At 37.5% G+C, this 24,910-nt stretch overlaps 1 protein-coding gene across 9 annotated transcripts in view; it reads left to right on the forward strand.

Annotated features, from left to right (window-relative positions):
- The window catches only part of LOC117204007 (thyrotroph embryonic factor), a 101,013-nt gene that overhangs the window by 19,492 nt on the left and 56,611 nt on the right, over positions 1-24,910 (forward strand). The window contains exon 1 of one of the 9 annotated variants that reach the window (XM_033440978.1): positions 12,638-14,314. The exons of 6 other annotated variants lie outside the window; for them this stretch is intronic. In XM_033440978.1, the coding sequence (XP_033296869.1) occupies positions 14,023-14,314 (292 nt within the window). In that variant the 5' untranslated portion in view covers positions 12,638-14,022. Of the gene's footprint in view, positions 1-12,637; positions 14,315-24,910 lie in introns of those variants that run through there. 2 more of the 9 variants (XM_033440977.1, XM_033440979.1) reach the window with 2 other exon arrangements.

The raw sequence follows: 24,910 nt of genomic DNA on the forward strand, positions 1-24,910 counted from the left end.
CGGGGTTGAAACGCTTATATAATAAAATTACTATTCATCTTTGTCGTTCACACGATTTTTCCATTCTTTGCATTTGTTTCTCCTTTTCTTTTTTTCCCCCATTCGTTGAACGGTGATTGATTATAATTATAAGCCTCTGTCTATGTACTCGAACGAGCTAACGAGCTTACCTCGGGAGTGCATAACGAGCCAGTCCCATCGCCATTATCGCGATTTACTCGGAAAAATTCATCGATTGTCCCGTACGCGTGTGTTTCGTCTAACGAACCGTTCTCGTTTTCTCGACCTTTGACCAGAACAGAAAATCACGTTTCTCGCCTTCAACGGCCCTCCTTCTTCTTCGTCCTTCCGTTCGTTAGCTCTGATTAGGTTAAATATATAGGACGATAAGTATGCCAATTATACCGCTAATGGACGATTCTTCCTTGTGGCTCTTCGTTATGCAGATGAATCGGAGAGAATTCGATGGACGGGTGGAAATTTTAAGAATGGATAAGGGTCGAGCGATGCTGGACGACGAAGATCTGATCGAGGATTGACAAGAAGATGGAATTAATCGCGTCCTGGTGTGTGACATAGTTTCGATTTTTCAAATTGACGGCTTGGAAGATTCAAGGCAGGCGAAGTATTTCTAACTATAATTTATTTTCATAGAAATAGATTTTTAATCGCGGTATAGTTGAGATTTTCCGTAGTTGTAGAATCTATATGGGATAATAGCATAGAAGAAAGCTCATGGAGATTATTAACGCGCTGTACGAGGATCTTTTTTCGCTAATTACTCGCACGAGCCTCGTCAATTTGATGTAACACCTGAGGGTGTTCACGCTATTACTTATTATTATAGCGTTCTTCCAGTAAACGATAATTGTGAGGAGAAAATTAAAGAGGAGAAAGACGAATGGTTCAGAGTGATTTTTTTTTATGGAAACCTTCCTTTCCTTTTTGCATACATCGAATTTTCTCGTTGTTTTCAAATAGCAAATATCAAATTTTCAAATATCAGAATTTCGAAAAAACGTATTCGGATAACAGGGTCGAAAACTGATTGCTAGTTTCAAAGATATTGTAACTTGAATTTTGCAAAATAATAAATTAATGTTAAACTAATCACTTTTCGGCCGTGTTACTTTAATAATCTGGTATCCTGTTTCGTAGAATGACGAGAGGATTCGATGCATGGGAAAGAAAAGGAAGGTTTCCATTAAAAAAAAAAAAAAAAAAGTGTAACTGCAAGAGATGATGTCATTCTGTCATTTGTAGAAAGATCGATCCGGGTCTTTGTGACTCTTATCTTTTCCGATATGGAACATATACATTTAGTATAGTTTAATGGCAAAACATGCGACAGAAAGGTGTGACAATGTTTGTTACATAAAGGGCCCTGTTTATCAATTTAACATTATTCTTATCGAGTCTATCGATAGCTAGTATATCGCTTTGTAATTACGCCTGCACGATAATTATACATTCATTGTACAACTTCTTGAGAATGCAGCTAGACGTGTATTGCTTCGAGTATCAACATTTGGTGTGAATATGAAGAAGGGAGGAAGAGACGTTTGCGCCTTCTCTTCGTGCTTCTTCTCGCTGCGAGACAAAGCTGAGATCATCAAGATGGAAGCAATGCGAGGTCGAAAACGTGTGAATGAAATCCGTGAAGGAGAACTAACGCAAATGCGTGTGAACGACGAAGAGGAAAATGAATTATTTATCTCTTCATTTGTTCATATCGATCTTCTCATTGTGTCAATTCGATGCGCGAGAGACACAGTTGCGAAAATGAGCGACTGAGAATTAAAATACCTACACACGCGAACCAAATAAACATTCTGCGCTGTCATCCAATTTCGACTCACAACTGCCACTCCTTGTCAGTTCGCTTCTCTTGCCAATATTCGTAAGCTGCCTCTGTCTTTGATCAAGTATCGTTGAATTGATCGAAGTTGAATTAATCGAAGAACAATTTATAGATGATGATCGAATTAGTCGATAATGCTAAGACTCCAAGCTAATAAAGAAACTGACCGAATAATTTACTTTTAATGTCACGCAAACCTTCTTCGTAAATGAATATAAAAAGTCACGGCGAGAAAAGAACACGCTTAACGGCACGTTACTAAAACGATCATATTCACGCAAATGATAATTGCTCGCGGACGACGTTGTAATTAGTAGTTTTAAACTTCATCGCAGCATTACGGCACTTCTTTGCAAACATACGATCACGTTCCATACTAAGCACATGTTTCATATACTACCTTCATTCCTCCATCTCAAATGCAAAATATTAAACTTTGTTATCCGCATAGTCTTCGAGAGAAAAATGGTCGAGACAACGTATGGTCCCATTTATTATATGTCATTCAAAGTGGTTTCCCTATAAAGACAGTGTATTTTCGAAATCTTTTTTCTACCTGTAGCACATTTTTTGTAAACTCCACACGATTAAAATACGCTCATTCGAAACGTTCTTTGTCACATGGCCGCAAACGGCAGAGAACTAGCGAGTCGCGTTACGTGGGACACCCTGTATACGCGATATGACCTTATTTTCGAGTTATAGCTTATTTTGTGTTGCAACAATCTTTTGTGTAGATAAGACCAGGAATTGGAATGTTGGTGTATACTGCTTTTGCTGCGTGGTTTGAGTGTCGTGCAAGCGCCGCGTTATGAATGGAGCAGTCAGTGTAAGGCTGCGTGCACACAGGCGGCCGTCTTTCTTTCTTCCTTTTCCTATCAAGAAGAAACAAAAACAGACATACAGATCACGGCGATATCGCACGGTAAAACGTCGCCCGTCGAGTTCCCGCGTAAAAGCCTCGCACGTCCGGTGCAGCAAGATTATTCCGAATTTATGGTAGTGGCGTCGTGAAAATGAGTTATTCACAGAAATTGCGAAACGTCTGACACGCGTCTTACGTATGGATTGCCGTAAGAACTAGGTATCTGTATAATATACGGTGAACGGTTTCTGAAATGCCATTTGCCCGAGAGGGAAATGTTTCGAAGAAACAACGCGAAAGAAGCTGCAACTCGAAAACCAAGTCGTATCTGCTGTACGTTTATGCAAGTTTTTCTTCTTCGTTTACCCCGTACCTTCGATTCGCATAGTCTGAAACAGCCTGTATAATTTATATGAGAAATTCTATAGATTTCAACAAAACTCGGGAGCGAATGGAAAAAGCTTGCTCTGACTGGTCATTTAAATGGAAGAAAAATTCATTTGAAAGATCGTGCGTACAAGTAGATGATTCGTTTTCAAGGATACAAAGCAATTCCGAAGCTCCGCGATTTCTACCGCTTTTTACATCAGAAACGTGTGTAATTATCAGAGACGAGGAAAGAGTAATTACGCTCAACGTTCGCATTTAATTGGTTGACTTTGCGTTGGCGAAATAAGAGGCACGAACTTTGCCAACAAAAAGAAAAACGTGTCACTTTTAGAAACTAATTGGACCGAGGAAAGAAGTTTGCTGCTTTCTGAGAAAACGTGCGATATCCTTCAATATTAACTTGTAATTATCGCCGAGCTTCTGACTCGTAAGAGGCTAAACAAAGGGAAGATCATCTGTTCTTCTTCCATGTTATATTTATAACAGTAGCATAATTTATGTCTTTAGCGATCGTTCTTAAGGCTAGATTTAAATAGAGCATTCTTAATAGAGATAATAAAGAAAAGGAACTCTGGTATTTCTAATGTTACGTAATTAATTAACGTAGATAATTAATATATAAAGCAGTGACGCAAATTGAAATCATTTCACGTTTCTCGCCTTCAGATGTACATAATGCTATTGAAATTTCGTAATTATCTTCGAATTTTGTTTTCTCAATCCTCGAAAATCGAGGCTTCACGCACAGTGAAACACATTTTCATCCTGGTTCGATCCTTGGACGCGATCTCAGCTCGTTGCCTCGTTAACGTGCATTCCGTGATCACAACATATGCTCTGTACACGTCGTTTCTTTAATTGTCAGGTGTCGGTAAAACATACAGGCTCCTCCGCGCAATTTATAACATAAACGCTTTATGACGGTAGCAACATCTGCTCGTCAGCTGTGAAGTTATCAATTCTCGAGTCTCTATGGTGAAGAAAAGTCGTAACCCCTTTGTCCATAGGATATAACGACTATAAGGAAAGAACGCGATAAGTCACATTTGCTGTCTTTTTTCCGCAGAAACACCTTTGACATTCAGTTTGCTGTCAGTCGGTAATAAAAATGTTACCAAAATTGTTCTTTTATTTTAGACATAAATATGTATGTATTTTTTCAACTTTCAATGTGTTCGAAATTTTGCTGTTTAGTTTTCACGTTGCTTGCCTTAAATCATACATTTGGCTTTCACAGAAGTATACGTATTTTTACACTGTATGTATTTTGCCATTCCATTCGAAATTCTCAGCATATCCTAACAATTTATACGTTTTATTTCATTTGAATTTTAATTTAATATTGATAATTATGTAAAATACCGTGCGTTTTTCATTTCCTTTAAAATTGTCACTGTATTGCTCTATATTAATGACTATACACACGACTTCCACAAAACTGATAATATTTTTTCATTGCTTTAAAACATTGTTTAATAATTATATCTTTGGTTCCTATAAAACTTGTTCAATTTATCAGTATCACCTGTTCTTGGAAAATCTCCGAACGCAACAGCTCGTTTTCATTTTCAGTTATTTCTATTCGATCACAGAGTGGTATTAGAGTAAAAAAATCGATAAGAACGTGCTCGTCATGTTCTTATCATGCGATCTTCATATACGAAGCGCCGTTCTTAATAGATTTCGTTGATCAGCAGGTTTGGACAAGGTCAGTAAAGTGGCGTTAATGTATTTTAGAAGAAAAATAGAAACAAACAAGGGGAAATATCGTTGGACGTTACGAATATCGTTTGGTTACGGGCATTGTGATACTATTTTTAAGCGCATATCGAATGTTCCACTTTCGGACGAGCACATAATAAATTGCTTTCTCTTTTGTCCGCCACGATATTTTTGGATCTTGTCAATGCAATCGTGAGTTTTGCCGATCAAATAAGTCGCGAAACGTCACTTTTCAAAACTAAATATAATTGCTCGATTCTATTTTTCGTTTTTTCCCTTACTTCCTGTGTGTGGCTCGATTATAAAAATTATTTATGTTCGTATAATTATTATTATATTCGTATAAAAATTATTATTGTTCGTATAAAAATTGCAGACGATGAGGATTTTACGAGTTGATAATTTCTCTTCTTATTAAGTCATTAGCGTTTGGATTTCATATTTCTACGTTATCAGGACTTTACTATTTATCATTCTTACGTTAATATAATTATTGTAATAGCAATTTTCCGTATCTAAGACACGAATATTTAACGTTCTTCTTTCTACATGACTCGTATTATAATTCTCTGTTTCTAACGTACAATTTCGAGTATTTTAATTCTCTATACGCAGTGCCATATTCGTAAGCTACCAAAGTTTCCACTTTTAATTCTTAAATCCCTGGTATATAACAAATGAACAAAAGAAACGTTCGTATCTTTGAAATATTAGTTAGATCAACTTTCATTATATAAATTATTTTTAATATTAATAGCAACAAATATTATTCAATATTAATAGCAACGTTAGATCCATAATCAATCCAAGTGTTACAAACGAATTAAACTTTGAAAAATTAGTTGAATTAACTTCAGTTATATGAATGAGTTTCAGTTATATTTTTTAACATCAATAGTAATAAACATTATTTAATAACACATTTAATAAACACCAAAATTAAATCCATAGACTGTTACAAACGAATAGAGAATGCATGGACAACTTTCAACAAAAATTATATAGATCAATTTCAGCCATATGAATCATTTTTTACTATTAACAGCAATAAACAGTGATTCGTATAAAACCTAAAGCTATTCAGTTATTTTTACCATTGATTCGACTATATTCAACATATCTCACTGAAGCAAAACAAAAAAAAAAAAAAAAGAAAAGAAAAAAGAAAAAAGAAACAAAAAAGGAATCAGAATCAAAGATATTACCATAATTGTCCATGATTTCACGGGAGTAGAATTTCACATTTGTCAGAGTAGAGTTAGCCTTGGAAGATCCAGGGGCCAGACATGTGAAAACGAGAACTTTCGGCAATGGACTTTCTCCTCCTAGTGAAATGTGCCTTGGCCGTTTCTCCTACCGCGGCTCCGGAATCGGTTCGCCACTCCATTCGCCCTCTTTCTTGTTTTTCTCACTTGGGAAGGGCCGTTCCCAAAATTTTGTCAGTAACTCGGCCACGAAAAGCAGCACGCTTGACCGAAATGGGACCGCTTTCTTCCGGACACCCGTTAGACGAGTTCCACATTCTTATTTTTTTTTTTTTTTTTTCGCGCTCACGTTAGCCACTCCCGGTGATCAAACCTCGATTGAATAAATCTGCTCGCATACTTTCTTCCCTATTATTTTAATCCTCTTTTTCGGATTCTTTCTCCTCTTTGATTTCTGTAAGAAACCTTTAAGGTGGTGCTTGTTTGAAAAACACGTGTCGATCAGATTTCGAATCTTGGAAATGTAGAGGATTGGATGAGACGTTGGGAGCTTTTAATTAATAAAGTATTTTTTGTAGGATGTAGTAACGTAGTTTTGAAAAATTTTCTTTTAGAATTTTTTTTTAAAATTTATCGATAATCAAGGTGACTAGGTGGAAAATTTTTGGAAATTGCTTGGTTTATTATTGGAAGATAATTTTTAGAAATCGATTGTAAAATATTTACCCTGATTACTCTGATTTTTATGCAGCTTATTATATCAATTTCGACACTTTGCTGGAAAAAGATTTTCCGAAATTACATAATCTACAAATTAAATATATCTAATACACACTAACGTAAAACATCTTCATTTGCTTTAAATTAAATCTACTTTGAATTCTCCAACAAAGATCAAGGAAAGTGTTTAATACGTAGTTTCAAAGAACTATAGTAAGTAAAGATCATAACAACGAAATTCCATCGGAAACCGAGAAATATCTCTAAAATCACGAAGCGTAACCAGAAATTCTAACAACACGATTTCTCTATCCATGATTTACAATCACAACAAGTGTTTTATCCATCGGTATAAATCGTTCTATTATCGTGGAATTGAAAAAAAAGCTGGCCTAATTCACGAAGCATCCCTGATTCCCGGGTTGCTTACGAAATATGAAGAACGTGTTGCGGTAAATCAGTCGGAACGTCTCACCTCTTTTCTCCTTCGCTCGTGATACACCAGGAGTGAAAGGAAGCGGCAGGATCAACAGGTTGTCTCGATTCCCATTTCGTGTAGCATCGTTAGACCGTAGCAACAGTTTAACCTTTAGCCGGGAAACGAAAGCGTCTTTGCCCGCATCGAGATCTCCGGCCTCGTTCGAAAAAACCAGACATCTTGTTATACTAGTTTTCATCGTTTCTGACGTCGTAGTATTGGCACAAAGTAGAGTACGAATTGATACAATAATACTTCAAAGATTCATGTAGATACGTTTATATATTTCTTTTGGTAAGAACAGAATCATAGTTGAGTTTATGATTGACGGAAGAAATATAGAGAGGATTTTTTGAGTAAACTGTTGTGAGTCAATATAACTTGATACAGATTTAACACAGTAATAGCAAAAATGTATTAAGAGTCAATGTATTTGATATAAATTCAATATATTATACTTGCTTCAGATAGATAGAGATAGAAACCATAGTTGATTTTTATAATTAATAGAAAAAATGTAGGGAGATTTCTGGCTAAAGTGTTAAGATTCAATTTGCTTGATATAAATTGAGATTCAATATATGTACTTTGATAGGGATACAGTTTTAAAATAAAGTATGGCAGTGATATTAATTTATGCAATGCAATTTTATAATTTCATATTTTTTAATATAGTCTAAACAAAATATCAAAACTGTGGTATACATTTCGTCAATCCTAAATTAATGATTAGACTGCGGATTCTTATGCAAATTTATATTTTTATAAATATGATCAACATACTGGAATCTAAGTAGAAAATTGTTTTACCTACTAAATATTATAGAAAATACTATGCTTTCGGTATTTTATGTATTTTTGCACGTTACCTGCATCTTGCGCATTTTTGCGACTTTAAATTTCTCATGAATGCACAAAAATCTGCACTCTACGCAAATAATACTTAGACTTGACCTACGCTACATTTTTATTTCTCTCTCTTTTGAAGCTCTTCGCTATCAATTCTGTATTGAGAATTCTAAGTAGGTTTATTAACGTTAATTAGCGGCGCAAAGGCAACTTAGATGCTTATTAGACTAGATTATTATCATAGTGTATAGCTATTGCAGTAAACATGCACACACACGTACATATAATGTATGTAAATAATAGGCAAAATATAAGTACTTAGATCTGGTAAACAGATTTCGGTAATTCGACTAGGATAGGCATGAGGCTAGCACTTTAAACTCGATAAGATTTCCAATAAAAATTTGCACGAACAATATTGAAAGATATTTGCGAATATCCTCGCAAATTTCCCTACTTATGTTCGACCTCGACGAGTAAACAAGGAAAGAAGACTAATATTTTCGGGATCCATTCATTGTGAAACACGTTACCTCACCTCGACACTCGCTCGTTCTCCCATTATCGTAATCCAATTAGGTCGATGACACAGCAGAAGTCGATTCATCGTGGCAAAACAAGCATTCCAACTAAAAAAGGTATATCATCTGTTGGCTGACAAAAGGGAGGATGTACAAAGAACAGGGAGGAGGATATACTTTTGTTGGTCGGAGAACACGAAGGCGACGGCGATGAAAATAAAAAAAAGGGGGAAGGAGAAGGATGAGTAGAAAGGATGAAAGAAGGAAGAATGGGCGAATGTAAGGAGGAAGAGACGACAACGAAACGGAGGAGGAGAAAGGAATCCTTCCGTGACCCGCGCGAGGACTGCTGGCTCCTCGTGGTTTCCGCGTTCGCACAACAGGCATCGCGTTTTACGGGTACGGGACCGGTTCACCGGTGATTCAGAGCTTTATGCCGGTTCCAGCAGAATTAACGTCGGCATCTTCCCTCCACCGTTGCTTTTTTTCCCTTTCTCCAGCGAGGGAGCGACGAAGAGAAAGGTCGTCGATGCGAACGAAAACGAAATGGGAACTCTTCCAAGTTGTCCGGTGAAGTAAGAGCCATCGTTTTCTTCCAGCCGTATTCGACAACACCAACATGTTGCTCATTTTCTTTGATTTTCTCGTTTTTCTGTCACGATGATGAAGCGTTTAATGGAGAGTAGACGTGGTAACAGCTTGCTTTAGGAATATGACAATATGATATATGCTTTAGGATTTGGTCGGTATCTACGTTCTTTTTTTCAAACTTGGATATTTAGGGTTATTTAGGAAGGTAAAATATCGTTTTAAAGAGTATTGCGAAAAATTCTAAGTATTTTTAATATCTACGGTAAAACTAAACACGAGGCTGACCCACAGCTAATGAAGTAAACAGTTGAAAAAGAAGTTTAATTCGATGTCTATTAATAAGATATTCTAATAAAAGAAAAGGTTATGAAACTAGTAACGTTAAAAAAGTTCAACTTGTGGTTTGGCTTTGGGTTACATTAAACTGTAATAGACGAATCACGAAATAAAAGTGACGAAATTTAATCCGGTTTATGCCATATTTTCTAAATTGAAATAAAAGTATTTATCATTGTTTGAAAAACGTCGAAGATACCGACTAAATTGTAAAGTATTGCAGAAGTATTTGTTTTAAATACTTGCAGATTTCTCATACAAGGTATGTGTCATATATGCATAAATATCTTTTAAAATCAGCGTGGCATAGATACTTCGAGAACTGTTTCGTTGGTTTTCTTTGATTTTTCCTCTTGAGATGGTAAATGGTGTATTCATTAGGAATGACAAAACACAGTAGTAACACGTGTGTTGCGCATAAACATTTTGTATAATCAGTGTAGCATAATTGCACGTATAAAAGGTAAGAAGGGGTAGTAATACTTAGTAATATTAAAACACTGAGCACCATCAGCATTCGAGGACTTTTAAATATACCTGATTCGTGATTCTAATTCGTGATTCTGATTCGTGATCGTATCACTTGGACAGAAGCGATATTTTGAAGAATTCTCACATGTTCGTGGAAGATTCATTTGTAGATACGTGTAAATTCTTCTAATCAGTGTGAGGGAATTCTACATTACGAGGATGAATGAAAAGATACGATTTGCTAAGATAAGGGGAAATTCCCAAGTGACGTGATAAATTACAGAATTAGCTCCACATTAAATGCGTTAATTGCATTGAATTATAATACATATGAATTATTATAATGTTCAGTTTGAAAATTCATAGACAGGGAAACGCAATTTTGAAAGTTTCCGAATCGGTCGTAAATCTTTTTCATCGGTCATAAATTAACAATTGAAATTAGAAATCGAAATTAGGGATTGGAACTAAATATCGGAATTAGAAATTGAGACTAGAAATTGAAATTAAAAATTGAAATTAGAAATCGAAAATAGTCGCCGGTACTTGAGACGATCTAAGGAACACGCGAATAGAAGGAGGCGACAGTGTGGTGCGTGGCCGTTAGAATCTTTCTTCGGCGAGGAAACTCTCTCTGTTCCCCACCTTGGAACCACCATGAAACAGGCCTGTCCCCTCTCGAACGCCACGGCGTCGCGGTATTTCGCCACTTTCGATTTTACACGGCGAGTACGGCCGCTCCGTTACTGTTAATTTCATGGATCGGTCACGATCGAAACCACGCACCAGGAAGTGGGTCGGGCCCGACATAGAAAACGGGGACAGCATCAACTGTCCTCTTCGTCCGAAGCGTCGTTTGTTCTAGTTTTCCCTTTTTTCTAATTCGTCACGCCATCGAAACGGAAAGTCGTCTGTGGTAGCCTTCCGATAATTCTATGAGCCACGAATCTTGAAAAAAGTATTTACCATAGTTGAAGAAAGTATTTGAACGTTTATCAAAAAACTCTTCGCTGCATATATCGTGTATGTATTATATTAAAAATATTTTGAAATTTCATTAGCGCCGTGTCATGATCATATTGGTGAAATTTGAAAGCGTTTTAAACATGTAAAAAAATGTATACACAAAAGTGTATTTGGTAAAGAATTAAGAATTATTAAACATATAATCAGCGCTAAATAAGATATTTAGCCTGAATATCGAGGCTTATTAATTGCAACTTCTATGTTCATTTTTAGATTTGTTTCAGACTTCATCAATGTAACGATGGCAAATGAATTTCAAAATCTGGAGGTATAATACGCGTATAATGTGTTCATGAAAGGTTTGTACAGGTGCTCGAATACTTTCGCGACTTATTACGTGTTGTAATCCTGATTTTCGAGCACGGATCTTGTTTGATCCTACCGCCGCCAGTTCTTACCAGTAGAAAGTTCCGAACTGTGGTCAGACACCTTCGGTAAGAAGCTAGAGGAATCGATCTGCCATTTTTTCTTCGATTGTAATGGTTTTTGCGTTAGAATTAGCAGAACGAGGAGTCTGAGATCTCTCATTGTTGCTATTTTTGTTTCATAAATTTAACTTTATCCACTTTTACAATTATTTATATACCGTGATTTTAACGTTGAAGATTTCTAGGTTTAGTAATATCCGCAACTGCCCAGCGACATTGCTTGGTAATATAACGAAATGTACATGGTTTAATCGAATAATTTTCGCGAGGAAATATCCGAAAATAATTGGACCCCGAAAAATAAACAAATCCATCTTTAACCTACCATTCTCGCAACGTCAGAAACAGAAAAATAGGAAACACAAAAGACTTCATCAACGTCATAACGGAACTCTGCTGGAAGACTTAGAAACTCCGAACCAACTCAACGTCGCTGTGCTTGCCATTCTAAAACACCCAGAGAGACGACCGCGGCCCGGGGTTTCGCCTCGGAATACGGAAGCCCCGTTTGCTTGGAAGCCCATTGGCTGTCGTTATTCTGCGAGGAAAATCGAGAAAACCACTGGCGGAGAACGCGCAAAGAAACAACCAGTCGTAGAACCTCCCTCGAAAGACCGCGACCTAACCTACACCGTGCGAGAAACTACCCTTACAGGCTTTCATATTCGCTTCACAAAACAATTCTCCTATAACCTAGCAAACTCTGCGCGTATAAGAAAGAACAAGGACGAAGAGGGACAAAGATGGATAGAGTAGGAAGTGGCAGAATCTTGCGCGTAACACTCGAGTAGGGGGAGAGAGAGAGAGAGAGAGAGAGAGATAGCGTGGAGAGGGTGTGTGGTGGGAGGTGAGGGCGGGTAAAAGCGGATGTTTGGTGAACGCGAAGAAGACGACGGGTACGAACGGGTTGTGGAGGAGGGTACGGACGTACGCGCGTGTGTGCTCGCGAGAGAGAAACGTCGCGTGGTCTCTTGGTAGGGAAGCTTGGATGTATCGAGAGAGGGAGTGACACGGAGAGAAGGGAGAGAGAGAGAGAGAAAGAGAGAGATAGAGAGAGAAAGGAATACAGATAGCGCGGAACGTAGGAACGTTGGCGAGTGGCAGTGTCTTTCCGGACGCCGCAGCTTCGAGTCACGCACGCACGGTTTCTCCCTCTCTCTCTCCCTCTCTTTTTCTCTTTTTCTCTTTTTCTCTCTCTCTCTCTTTTTTTATTCGTTCCTGTCTACCTGTCCGTCTATCTATCCACCTATCTGTCCCTCCCTGCCCCGTTCAACATTTTACCCCCTCTCCATCATCTTTTGTATACATACATGCGCGTATGCTCTTTCTCCCTCTTGGTTAACGTTACCCTCTCCCTTCCTCCTGAGAAACTCTGTCCATCCCTCTTCACGGTCTCAGCGAGTCTGTCTTGCTCTCTCTGATTTCCCTTGGCGGCTCCACTCTGCCCTTCCTCGTGCTGTCTCTCCCGGTCGGAACTTCGCTTCTCAGGACGACGTCGAGGCGCGTGATCGTCTCTCCCCCACCGTTAGGAACGCGGCCAGCGAGCCAATCGGAGCTACGCTTCCGGCTACGGTGACGGCCCAATGGGCGAACACCGGCCACGGATAGACGCTGACGATCGCTGATTTTGACAGTCGACACACGACGACGATAGTAGTACACCGTGCCCGTGGCTGGCCGCTGCCTTCTCTCCTTCCCGGCCGAGAACCGAATCTGCTCTTCCTCCGGGAGGTCCTTCCGCGGCCCAACGGATCAGCGGTACGTTTCAGTTCTCCGACGAGGTTCAGTGTGTTCGAGGCGCGTACCTCGGGACTCGCGCGCTCTGCGTCTCGAATACCGGTTCATCGGCGAGCGACAGAAATCCTGCCATCGGTGTGTTGATTTTGAACCAACGAACTGTTGATGTTGATTTTGGACGATGATCTTCCGCACATGAATTCGGTGAACGGTCGAGGACACCGTTGCAAGAGGGGAGAGATAGGAAGAAGGAAAAGTGTGGTCGAATAGAGATCACGTGGCCGAAGTTGAGATCCAAAGATCCCTGGGAAGTTGCAAGATTTTTCATAGCGAAAGACCGTTGTGGCCCTTCGACATCATCGGAGTTGCGATTTTCCTGGTAGTTCTCTTCGGTTCGTCCTCTCTCCGATTCTCTCCCTCTCTTGTCGACGATTCTCGGCCTGGTGACAAGTGTCCGTCCAGTGGCAGCGCAAAAAGACTGCGCGGATGACAGCGAGCGGATAAAATTACGCGCAGATGCTGAGACAAACAGAGACAGTGGCGACCGCGAAGCCTCGGTAGTGTGTCCCTAAGACGATCCTCGTCACATCTGATAAGTGTTCTCTGCTTATTTTAAACGAATATCACTCTAAATCGAATCGAGCTAGTCGATAGAGGCGAGAAAATCAAATTGTCAAACTTTCTGCTTCGATCGTCAGATCGACCGAGGGAATCGAACTCCGTGAGTGAATTCGGTTGTCGTATAGTAAGAGGAAAAGACTAACTGAGTGACAAGGGAGACAAAGTAAGGGGTGATTTAAATGCTCGCGTGAAAGCAACCGAATGAGCTGCGTTATGGAGTACCAGCAATTGCCGCCACCGCCGGTACCAGGCGTGCTGCACCAAGCGCATCATCAGCAGCATCAGCAACAACCGGTGCAACCGCCCCATCCTCACATCGTGGTCGCGCCTGCGCACCAACAGCAACCCCAACAACCACCACCGCCACCGTTACCGCCCACCTCGCACGGCCATCAGGTGCACGCGCCACTTCCGCCCATCCACGAGGACAGCACCAGCTCGCGTTGGAGCCAGTACCAGCATTTATGGAGGCAGCATCATGTATACGTAAATGGTACGAGGATTCTGTGTTTCGAGGGAGTTGAACAGGTTTTGTCAAGTTTCAGGTTTGGTAGGAGGACGTTTGCTACGATTGTTAGGATTACGAGGTTTCCAGTTTCAGCATTTGAATGAACGGCGCTTTTATCGTTACATGACGCGAATTTCTTGGTTTATGGGCTTTCCGGATTTGTAAATTTTGATTTCCAGGATTGTAGAATCTTAGGATACAGGTTTCTAGATTACACGATGTTAGTATCGTTAGCTTTCAGATTAGATATCCTCGAAAGTTGATCTTTAAGATCGTTGAGTCTTACGGGGAGGCAACGAGAACTGCGTAATGTCGAAAGAGTCGGCCGTTTCGATGCTTTATATGGAAGTTGGTAGAACAACCTGAAATGAATTCGAGCGCGTGACTTTTGTTCTCCAGAAATTAATCGACGAATTGTGTCTTTGGTACGGCAATTTCGTACGTTTTAAATGTTCTTATTGCGATTGCCAGGCACAAAATTGAAAAATATGCGGGGGCACTGTAATAAATAAAAATAATCGAGAATTTTTCAAAATAAATTACAAAAATTTCAAAGAATATATAGTAAGAAGATAACAAAGTGTATAACAAGATACGAAAAAATTTTGTTAGTTTCTCAAAGTCATGCGCTTAAATCATTTTAGGGCTGTTTTGCCATTAATCTAAACCATCGAATGCACCTGCAGCCAACACATTCGAGAGTAGTTCCTGCTAACTCCTTCTGGTTAGATTCTCTTACTATATCAGAATTACAAGATTGTTGACAGGGTGATACAATTTCGAAATCTGCGTGTTTAAGCTTTCAAATTGTAAATATCTTTAGCGTTCGATTTTTAATATCGTGCAATCTTGGTTTGTTAGTCGTTGGAATTGTAAAAGCATCGATTTTTTAAATGTTTTTAGTATTCCAGAATCATAAATTTTGACTTATAGGGTTGTAGGTCTTTCGATTCTCGGTATTTTAGTAATCTTGGTTAATTAATCTTAGCGGAATCATAGATTCGCCATCTTTTCATTTATAGAATCGCCAGTGTAGCGGTTCTTAGAGTCGCAAAATCTCAATTTTCCACCTCGTGCATTTATCTATCTTCCCGCGCAGTAGTTCTTAGTTAAAATCCCGTTAAGCAGTATATAAGATCAAGAATCTTCATAAATCTCTCTATAAACTCCTGTAACAAGTCGTAAATCCATATCTTAAAAAATACTCCGCTGCAACGTGCTGATTCTACTGCTTTCCAACCAGTCGTATTTTTCAATCGTTAAGAGCATCATACCATCGATATATCGAATCAGTCTGATTTCCAATTCAGAAGAAACTTCGAAGTACGAAATTATCCGGCAACGAGAACAATCTTTCTGTTCTTGCATTTTAACTGATAGTTTTTGGATCCTCTCGTAAAATATCGTTCATACGTTTAATATCAAAAACAGGGCTAAAATAATCCTTCTTAAACCGTGAAATTATTCCACGAAATGATAGGATGATTTTAGGCAATTTCCGTGATGCATCACATTTTTAACAAACCCACGATATCAATTCTTATTCTCGATTAAAGGCACATTCCTTTGTTTTTCGTTCTGCTGCACGTTTACGATGGAAATAACTTTATTTATATCGATAATAGCTAGTTGATTAGATGTAGACTGTCTGGCACTGACATGTGCGGCTGCAGATCGTATTGTCGCTGTACGTGTGCGCTGAAAATGGCGATGCTCTGAACACCAGTCTAAAGAAAAGCAATAAAAAAGAAAAGGAAAAAAAAGACAGACGCAAAGATGTAGAGATAGAGAGAGTCACGTAGGTTTCGACACGTGACAAACGTGGAACAGGTTTTCGTCGTTTTTCTCGGCCAACTCTGTTGCAGGAAGAGTCGAGCATCGCCTGTCGAATTACCTTTTGTAGCAAAAATTACCGCATCGTGTGTCTGTATTCGCGTTATCTCGCCATTAAACATGTAACTTAATAAGGTATGAATATTAAAAAGCCACGGTCGCCTTGTTCACGTACAGCAGTTGACAACTTGTCTAAAAAAAAAAAGAAGAAAAAAGAAAAACTGCTAGAAATCGCAGACAAGTATTGACGACGTTTTATAAAAAAAAAGGGGAAAAAATGGGAAGGTTTTTTGAAACTAGAAAGAACTTGATTTCTCAACCTTTTATTCACATCACAGTTTCTTCCTGCTTTTTTTTTAGAATCTTTCTGTGACAGAAAAAGCCGCGTTAAATTAGAACGTGAAAGATCACAGAGTATTTTCAGAGTATCTTCAATTCACAAGCCATTGATCATTTAATATAATCAAGGATATAATGGTGAATCCAAAATGAAGTTTAATTTTGTTAATATCCCTAAAACATTATCATTAGAAGACTTCCTCTTCTTTTTTCAGTAGACAAAACAAATCTATACTCAACCTCCATTTGTTGATTCACCAGGAACACGCGTAACGTAAACGTATAATCGATTCGTACACGTGTTAAAATTGTTCAGCTTGTTTTACAACTGGTTTCGATATCGTAATAAAAGTTGGAAGGAAAGATCGATACACAACGATAGATTCGCCTAGAGGAGGCAGAGTGGGCCATTTGGTTAATTCGAGAACATGAAGTTGATTAGAAAGTCGGAGAAGGATAACGTGAGTCCGCGATAAAAGGAGAGAGTAATCGCGGAATAGAAACGCCCACCTGTTGCTTACACCAGGTTGCCTACATTTTATCCACAATTATCACGACGTGATCTATCAGCTTATTTAGCTTAGATCATTCCTGTAGAAACTTTCTCCTTTACTCTTTTTCCTCAACTTCTTCATATCGCGAATCACGATCTCGCAATATAAATAATTCCGATGTTTTCTCCTCGGCTGATATTTTTATCCACTTATTGTCCGAAAAACCGCGTTTGATTGAAAAACCGCGAGATTGACAGCGTGATATGCGATGTTTAAAATCTTGGAATTTATTTCATTTTGAGTTTCGAAATTCGGTTGAGTTATATCGGCGCTTGGCATTGATAGCGGCGCAACTCGTAAAACTTCAAATTTGCTTTTATCGAATAGAGGGTCTTACATTATGTTTCTATATTTATCATGTGAAACGGTATAATCATAATTCCATCAGTTTTGCGTCAGAGGGCAAAATTATTACTTGTGCCGCAATCAACCTGGCCTTAGCTTTGCAACAACACTGGCTCGTTTTCAGTTGTTTTGTGACGCTGCAAGTGGCGTATCTCGTGTCAACTCAACCTTATTATGTCGTTCAAATGACTCACGAAGATTTCTTCGTACATTTTAAAAAGCCTCTCCTATAAAACGAACGTTTTTTTTTAAATTGTGTCACGAACGTTTTTTTAGCGTTGAAAGGCTGGAAGGAAACGCGATCACAAGGCTATCTAATCCTCATTTTCATAATTCCACAAAAAATTGAGAAAATCAGAAGATTCTTTATTTTATCGCACAGATATTTATAAAATTATATCAAAGTGTATTTCCGGGTTGAGAGCTATTTCTGTATTCGAGATTAAAAACACAAAGTCGAGTCACGTACGTAAAAAAACACGAGAAGGCGATAAGGAGCGTAATTTCGGACAACTTGTTGAATCTAGAATTGAAGAATCTAGAAATACAGAAGAAGAATACATATTTATTTCTACAAATGATTAAAAGAACAATCTCGATATTGGCTATTGGAATTTTAATTGCTTGCTGTGTGTTTGTCCGTGATCTTCATACGTAATATTGCACAGATGAATCCTTGTTGGATTCATTTTAAAAAGAGACGATGCACTTGTAGCATTCTTTTTCAAAACTTTTTGCTTCATGAAATTCTCGCGACAATAATAATGATTTGTCATGTTGCAGGTAGGAGTTTGATCTCAGCCTTTTATTTTCTTTTTCATACATGGTATTCTTGTATTTGTAGTTTGTACTTTGAGTTTGCGATGAATCTATTAGTACTGCGAAAGTTAGTTATTAACCAAGCGGAGGTCCGAGTTAACGGGTTCGAAGATGGAGCGTGAATGAATCATACGTGTCCACATGCGAACGTGTGAATTCACCTATGCACCTATCCTACTTGCGACGGAATCGACTCAAGGCTATTAACATTTGCATCCTCCCACGTTTCCCACTTGAGCCTCTCTGTTTTCTGCGCTCGTCTGTTTCCTCTTGGCGTTCGCTTGCTCGTACAAGCATGTAGAAACACGCTGGGAATTAAAGATCCTTTCATGTACCTTGGAAACTTAAAAGCTTCTGAAGCTTGCTTTTAAAAGCGGCAAAAATATCGAATATATCGGAATATTGAAAACTGTAGAAATTAGAGAATTATTCTTAAAGACGAAACTATTCGCTAAAAAGGATTTATTTAAATTTACGTTTTAAATATCAGATAAGTTTTATGAGTAATTTTATAAACAATCTTATATCCATATTGGATTATTCGCGAAGATTTGTAGATTATAGGACATAGAAAAATCTGGAGGAATTAGCATTTCGTTGAACGACGTGTGTTTCTTTTCACAATTTTTTCCTATTTCCCGAATACCACCGTGACAACTTTGAAATTTTATTCAACCGTCTATTAAAGAAATTGCAATTATGACGAGCAACTAACTGTTTTTCTTGGATTCGAAGTAGATTCAGCGACTAAGGTTGGAAGCTTCGCGAGAATCCGGGAAATGAGTCGGAAAATCCAACCGCGTGAAAGGCGATGGACGCTGTGAAATGGCAATCGTGCAATTGGCAGCAACAGGCTGGAAGAACTTTTAGACCTCTGTTATTTTTAACACGTTAACTGCTTCAAGAAGCTAACGTGCGCATCTCGCTTGGCCGCGTTTAATAGGCCTCGAAATATGTCGTATTATCGCATGCTGGCAAGTTCAATACGATCTTCCTTTTGCTATTTTCCTCTATCGAAAAATATTACGCAAATGATCACAGTTTTTCTTTTTGCTCTTAATAAATTATTATTACGATGTTTATATTCTTCGTTTAATAATCAACGTAAGAACAGAACGATTTTACCTTACAACGTGATACATCTTTTCGAACTTTGTATTACAATTTTCAAAATACATTGAAATTTTCTAATCATATTATTATGACTTAGTAAAACATTGTAATTTATATGAAACAGTTTCTCGTAGATCGAAAATTCCGAATCATCGAATACAAAGTCATAAAGAAACTATTTGCTGACATTATAAGTAAAATGTACAATAAAATATATGGGTGTTACATGGAAATCATATGTGGTGTTGTAAATGGTAGTAATTTTGATATCTTTTATCAAACATACCTTATCCATAGGGAATCGTTTGACTAGCAAAATATTTATGCTTCCGTCTAAAAACAGGCAGAAATTACAATTATAATTGCAATCCTCTTTGCAAGTACCTCCAAAATAACATCAAATCGCTTTATTAGCTTCATTGGCTTAAAATTCTAAAACTTTCGGGAAGAATTAACGGCATAATCCATAATTAATAACCTGTTAATTCATCAATCTCGATAATTTCTAAATTAATATATTTCCCACTGATTTCGCCAATTAATACTAATCTCCATCGTTGGAATGGTAAATATCCTTATCTCCATCTAAAAGCAGATAAAGATTACAAACTGCAATTCTTTTCACCTCTGCTTCTTAAAGATCACAAATCATTGCATTATCTTATCCGATTAAAAATGTTGAAACTCTCACGATGAAAATCAAACGATCTCTACCCAATAACTCGTTGATTCAATACTTTTAATAATCTATAAATTAACACCCAGAAGCAGCAATAGGTAACAATCGTAACCGCGTTGCTCTTGGCAAATAAAAAGTCACAAATTCCTTGTTAAACATTACAAATCACCGCGTTACCCTGTTAAACTTCAAATTCCAAAACTCTCAAAGGCATGATCAAAAACACGACCTGTGGCTTTTGACTTCATCGATCTTAATAATCTTCGATCTTGATCCATCGTCCGAGATAAAGTACATGTTCGTATCTGTGTCTAAAAATAAAGAAAGATTACAATTAGACCTGCGATCCTCTTAAAAATCACAAATCACCCCGTTATCCTGTCTGACTTGGAATTTTAAAACTCCGAGACAGAATCAATCTAGACATGATCTGTATCTAATAACTTGTTCGTAAATCGATCGAAAGTGGAGGAGAGAAAAAGGAAAGCAATCTGGATTTGAATGTGAAGCGACAGAAAAAGGAAACTTTGGTAGGCGAACGCGTTGATCGATCGTCATTCGACGTCGTTTAACCGCTCGTTTAGACAGTACATAGTTGCGTCCATGGCGTGTGTGCAACACGCTCTTCTAAACACTAAACGACCTCGTGAGCTCATTGCAACGGCAGTGTGCCGGCGTTGTTGTCGGGTGTGTGCGCATCGAATTGTCGCCGGACACAATGGATCCCGAATGGGACTGCTTTCAGGGGCACAATGCCTAGGGATGGGCGGACCAGCCCGTCCTGCACTTTGACGTTCGTTCCAACATGACAATGACGAATCCGGGGATCGTGTCATTCCTCGAAATACGCACTTTTTAATCTATTACAACATTAAACTGTCCTTACGTAATGCTTGTTCTACGTTACGTTTAATTAGAAATGGTTTTGTGGTCTAACGTCCAATAGATGAGGAACATGCATAAGAGAAAGTAAGGCAATAATAATGGTTTATGTGAAAATTTGCCAGTTAGCAGCGAGTTATCGTTGTGTATCATCTTTGTATATTTCGTGTCTTTGGATTTTTTATGTTTTCAGCTTCCACAATTTATTTTGAATGATACTTTTTGGGCAGACTAACGAGGAATTTAGATGAACTCCATAGCGTGAACTAGGGTTTCTAAATACGAATTTCTGTTCGTCTTTTCCCTTGTGTTTATAATCCATTGAAAAACTGATTAAAAGCGATCCGAAAGCATAGATTTAAACTGATGCTAAAAATTAATCGAAGTAACTGTCAAACCGCCGATTTTTACGTATTTGTGAAAAATTTGAAGATGCGGAAATGCATAGAATGCAGTTAATTATACAAAAATATACACAGTACCTGCTACAATGTATAGTAGGTAAAATAATTTTTTCCCAGTCTTTCTAATTATATTCGCAAAAATACAAATTCGTCTAAATATCCGCTGTTTGACTATCGTCAACGTGCGAGAACTTCATCAACATCAAAATCTATAGAATTACTTATACAAACATTTTCCAGGCTGAGGGGCAATTTAAGAAAAAGGGGATTTCATTTCTGAGAAATATGTTCCCTTTTCTTTTTTAACATTAGCACTATCTCTACGAAGAACCAATTGATATTAAATAGAGAGACTTGGTATTCCAGTCTGGTGTGACTATTACAAATTCGATTGCATCATATTGCAAGTAAAGTAACGCTCAAGAAGCATAGCATACTAACAATAAGTCTCGCAGCGATGAGTTTTTAAGGAAACGTTCGCTCTGGCTTCTTTACTGATGGAATAGTATAGCGGTCTCACTTGTTTGCTTAGATTTCCTTGTCTGCTCATATGCTGGCATTGAACCATCTTTTCTTTCCGTAGTAAAGTGGAATTCTGTACTGCGTTTCAATTTTTTTTCTAACACGTTTTTTGAAATTCAAGATCACGAACTCTATTTTATTTATAATAAATTAGAATTTCATATTTCTCTTCAGTTTCTGCTGTGATCATCGTAGAATTCAGAATAACAAAACTTCGCTTCGTCTACGATATTATCGGCTTGCTTGGTAAAAAACGATCTAAGTGTAAGAGTTATAACGTAATATAAGTGTCTCCGCGTCATAATCCTTGACTAATTAAAACGACTATAAAATTCTGCCGGCAAATGAAACGGTCAGTAAACACACGAGACAAGGCTCTAATATAATCGATAGTGCAAGTCGATAGAAATTAATATCGGGAACGTAGGCAGTTTCTCTGACGCAAAGTGTAGGCCGACCTGCGACCTCGATTTATGTAGCCGTTTACGTCGCTGATTTGACGACGAGTTTTCCTAAAATCGTGTCTTAAATTAAAGCCCCGTTGACGAGTCTTTGCGAGACGAAAATTATGCTTTGCATACGTTCTAAAGTTCAATTCTGTTCTCGTATGACTGATACGATTCCTAAGAAACCACGTAAAAGGTATATAATGTATATGAAAAATATTGGTGATTGGTCTTAAATATGAAAACTCGATACAAGTCGTATTAAAGTATTTAATTAAATCTCCATTTCATTTTTCGTATTATTCGTTCGAACATATTTCATGTTCTGTAAACTTAAAAACAAAAATAATTATATATTTATTTATAAAATGAATTATCCTTTGTGAAGAAAATAAATAATACGTCACTGATTGAAGAATACGAAGAAAAAAACAGATACGTGTGCTTATTAATTAGGTTTTATTCCTTGCTACTTTCTCACAGTAGATTCGGTCGTTCGCACCAGACACTAGAACTACACTGTGACTCGAAGCATAAAATAGAAATGCCAAAAGAAGCTTCTGAATGTAATAGAGTATATTCCATATATTCCAAAAAAAAAAATCGTTCAAATGTCAAAAATGCTTCCATAGGAAAAATTATTCAAATATCAAAAGCGTGTTTGTGAGAAATGACGAAATGGTGATTTTGACTATTATCGTAGGTGTGTAGCATTAAACGAGCGCGATCGATCGGCGAAGGGCCTGCTTTTCTAGAGCAAGTGTGTCCCGCAACGAGTATGTCACAACGAGTTAGCTTTTTCCTGAAGACCGTGGCACATTGGCCGTCACCTGACCTTCCCGAAGGCCGCGCTTTAATCCTCGGCCTAAACGAAGCCGTAAGAAATCGCTTCGTATCTCTCTCGACCACGTCCACTCGCGTTACGTGCGTTCGTTTTCATGCACGTGTTACTCGTGTGCACGCGTTGCTTTAAACTTTACACACTGCGTGTCTCGAATTCACGTTTTAGGATCTTCACAATTTTTAACTAAAATTAGCATATTTTATGCAATTTTTATTCTTCGTGTATGAACTTTTGACTATAGTTTATTAATTTGACGTGGAAAGAAGGGAGGGTTTGAAAATGCTATTTCTTGATAAATTGATATAGTTTTGGTAATTGTTGAATTGGTAAAATTTGTTATTTGGCGATTTATGTATTGATAAATTTTGATGTTTAATAATTGATTGTACTTGATATTGCTTTCGGTATTTGATAATTGGCTGGAAAATATTGTTTGGCAAATTGGTATAATTTTGATAATTGTTAAATTGATAAGTGTTGGTATTTGATAATTTGCTAATATAATATTCAAGAAGCCGTCCTCTAGGATAACGATCGATACAAAATATTGAATTTGAGATTATTAAATTCCTTCTTTTCGATAAAACTGGCTCTGAAATATCTAGTTACTTCAGAAAAATGCAGCGTTTAAGGAGACACCCGAGAAGTGCGATTAGAATTTACATCGTCGCGCTGACTCTGCTGTTTACTGAAGAGTCTATTAAATTTCTGAAGCCAGCAAACATTTTCAAAAGCTGTTCAATTTTCCGCTTAATACCAATGAATGTTCTTCGAGACAAATTTGGAGATTGTGAGAACATATTGATAATAATAATCAAGCAAAGATCTTAATTGAGTCTGATAGTACTATAATGCTACATATATATTACTCCAAAGTTTACGAAAGATAACAGAAGCTATGACGACTAGAGATTTGGACGCGTCTTGTGATATGGACTCAAGATCCATTTTATGCATAGCATGCAACTCGTGATGATAAGAGTAGGAGATTATGACGCTAGCATATGTTTGGAAAAGTTTATAAATCGAAATAGCAAAAATTGCTTTGAAAAAGCTTTCTCGTACGTAACTTCGCACAGTGTCTTTTTCTTCTAAATAAAAGTGTAGATAATTTTGTTTCATAGTCAGAGTGTATGGAATTTTACTTCAATCAACGATGAAATTTAATTCAATTGTCTAATAAATCATTTAATTAAAATTATTATAGAGACATTTCGATACAAAATAAGAGTATTATATTGAAAGAAAAAAAAATGTATATATATATATTTATAAATTGCATTTTCTAATGAAATGTTCTTTACAGTGATTTTCCTTTATAATAATTTCTAGTATCTGTATATAAAATATGTAAATATATATTATATACATGTAGATACTGAAAAATTCTTATAAAAGGAAATCATTATAAAGAATGGCATTCCTTTAAAATGCAATTGAAATTCCCATACGTCTTAATAAATATTAATTTTCATGAAATCATTATCGTTGAAATCTCTCGTTAAGCACGAATTACCGAGTATTAAGTACGAATCGTTTGATCTACGATTAACAATGCTACATACATATTAACACGATTAGATCCATAAAAGGCAGTGGAACGAGAACTGTTCGCAGTCCGTGCATTTCGATTATTATCTGTGTTTCCTCTTACGTTCATTACGTCGGATTATCGAGTTTTGCTGCATAACAAAGTCATGAACGTACGAGTAGAACCAATGACAATCATATAGCTGTGCGTATGTGTCTGGACACGTGTAGCATAAACCAACAGTTATTGTAGAAAGGCAGAGGAAGGAGA

Source organism: Bombus bifarius, unplaced genomic scaffold, assembly GCF_011952205.1.
Source record: "Bombus bifarius isolate JDL3187 unplaced genomic scaffold, Bbif_JDL3187 scf7180000007975, whole genome shotgun sequence".
Taxonomy (NCBI): Eukaryota; Metazoa; Arthropoda; class Insecta; order Hymenoptera; family Apidae; genus Bombus; species Bombus bifarius.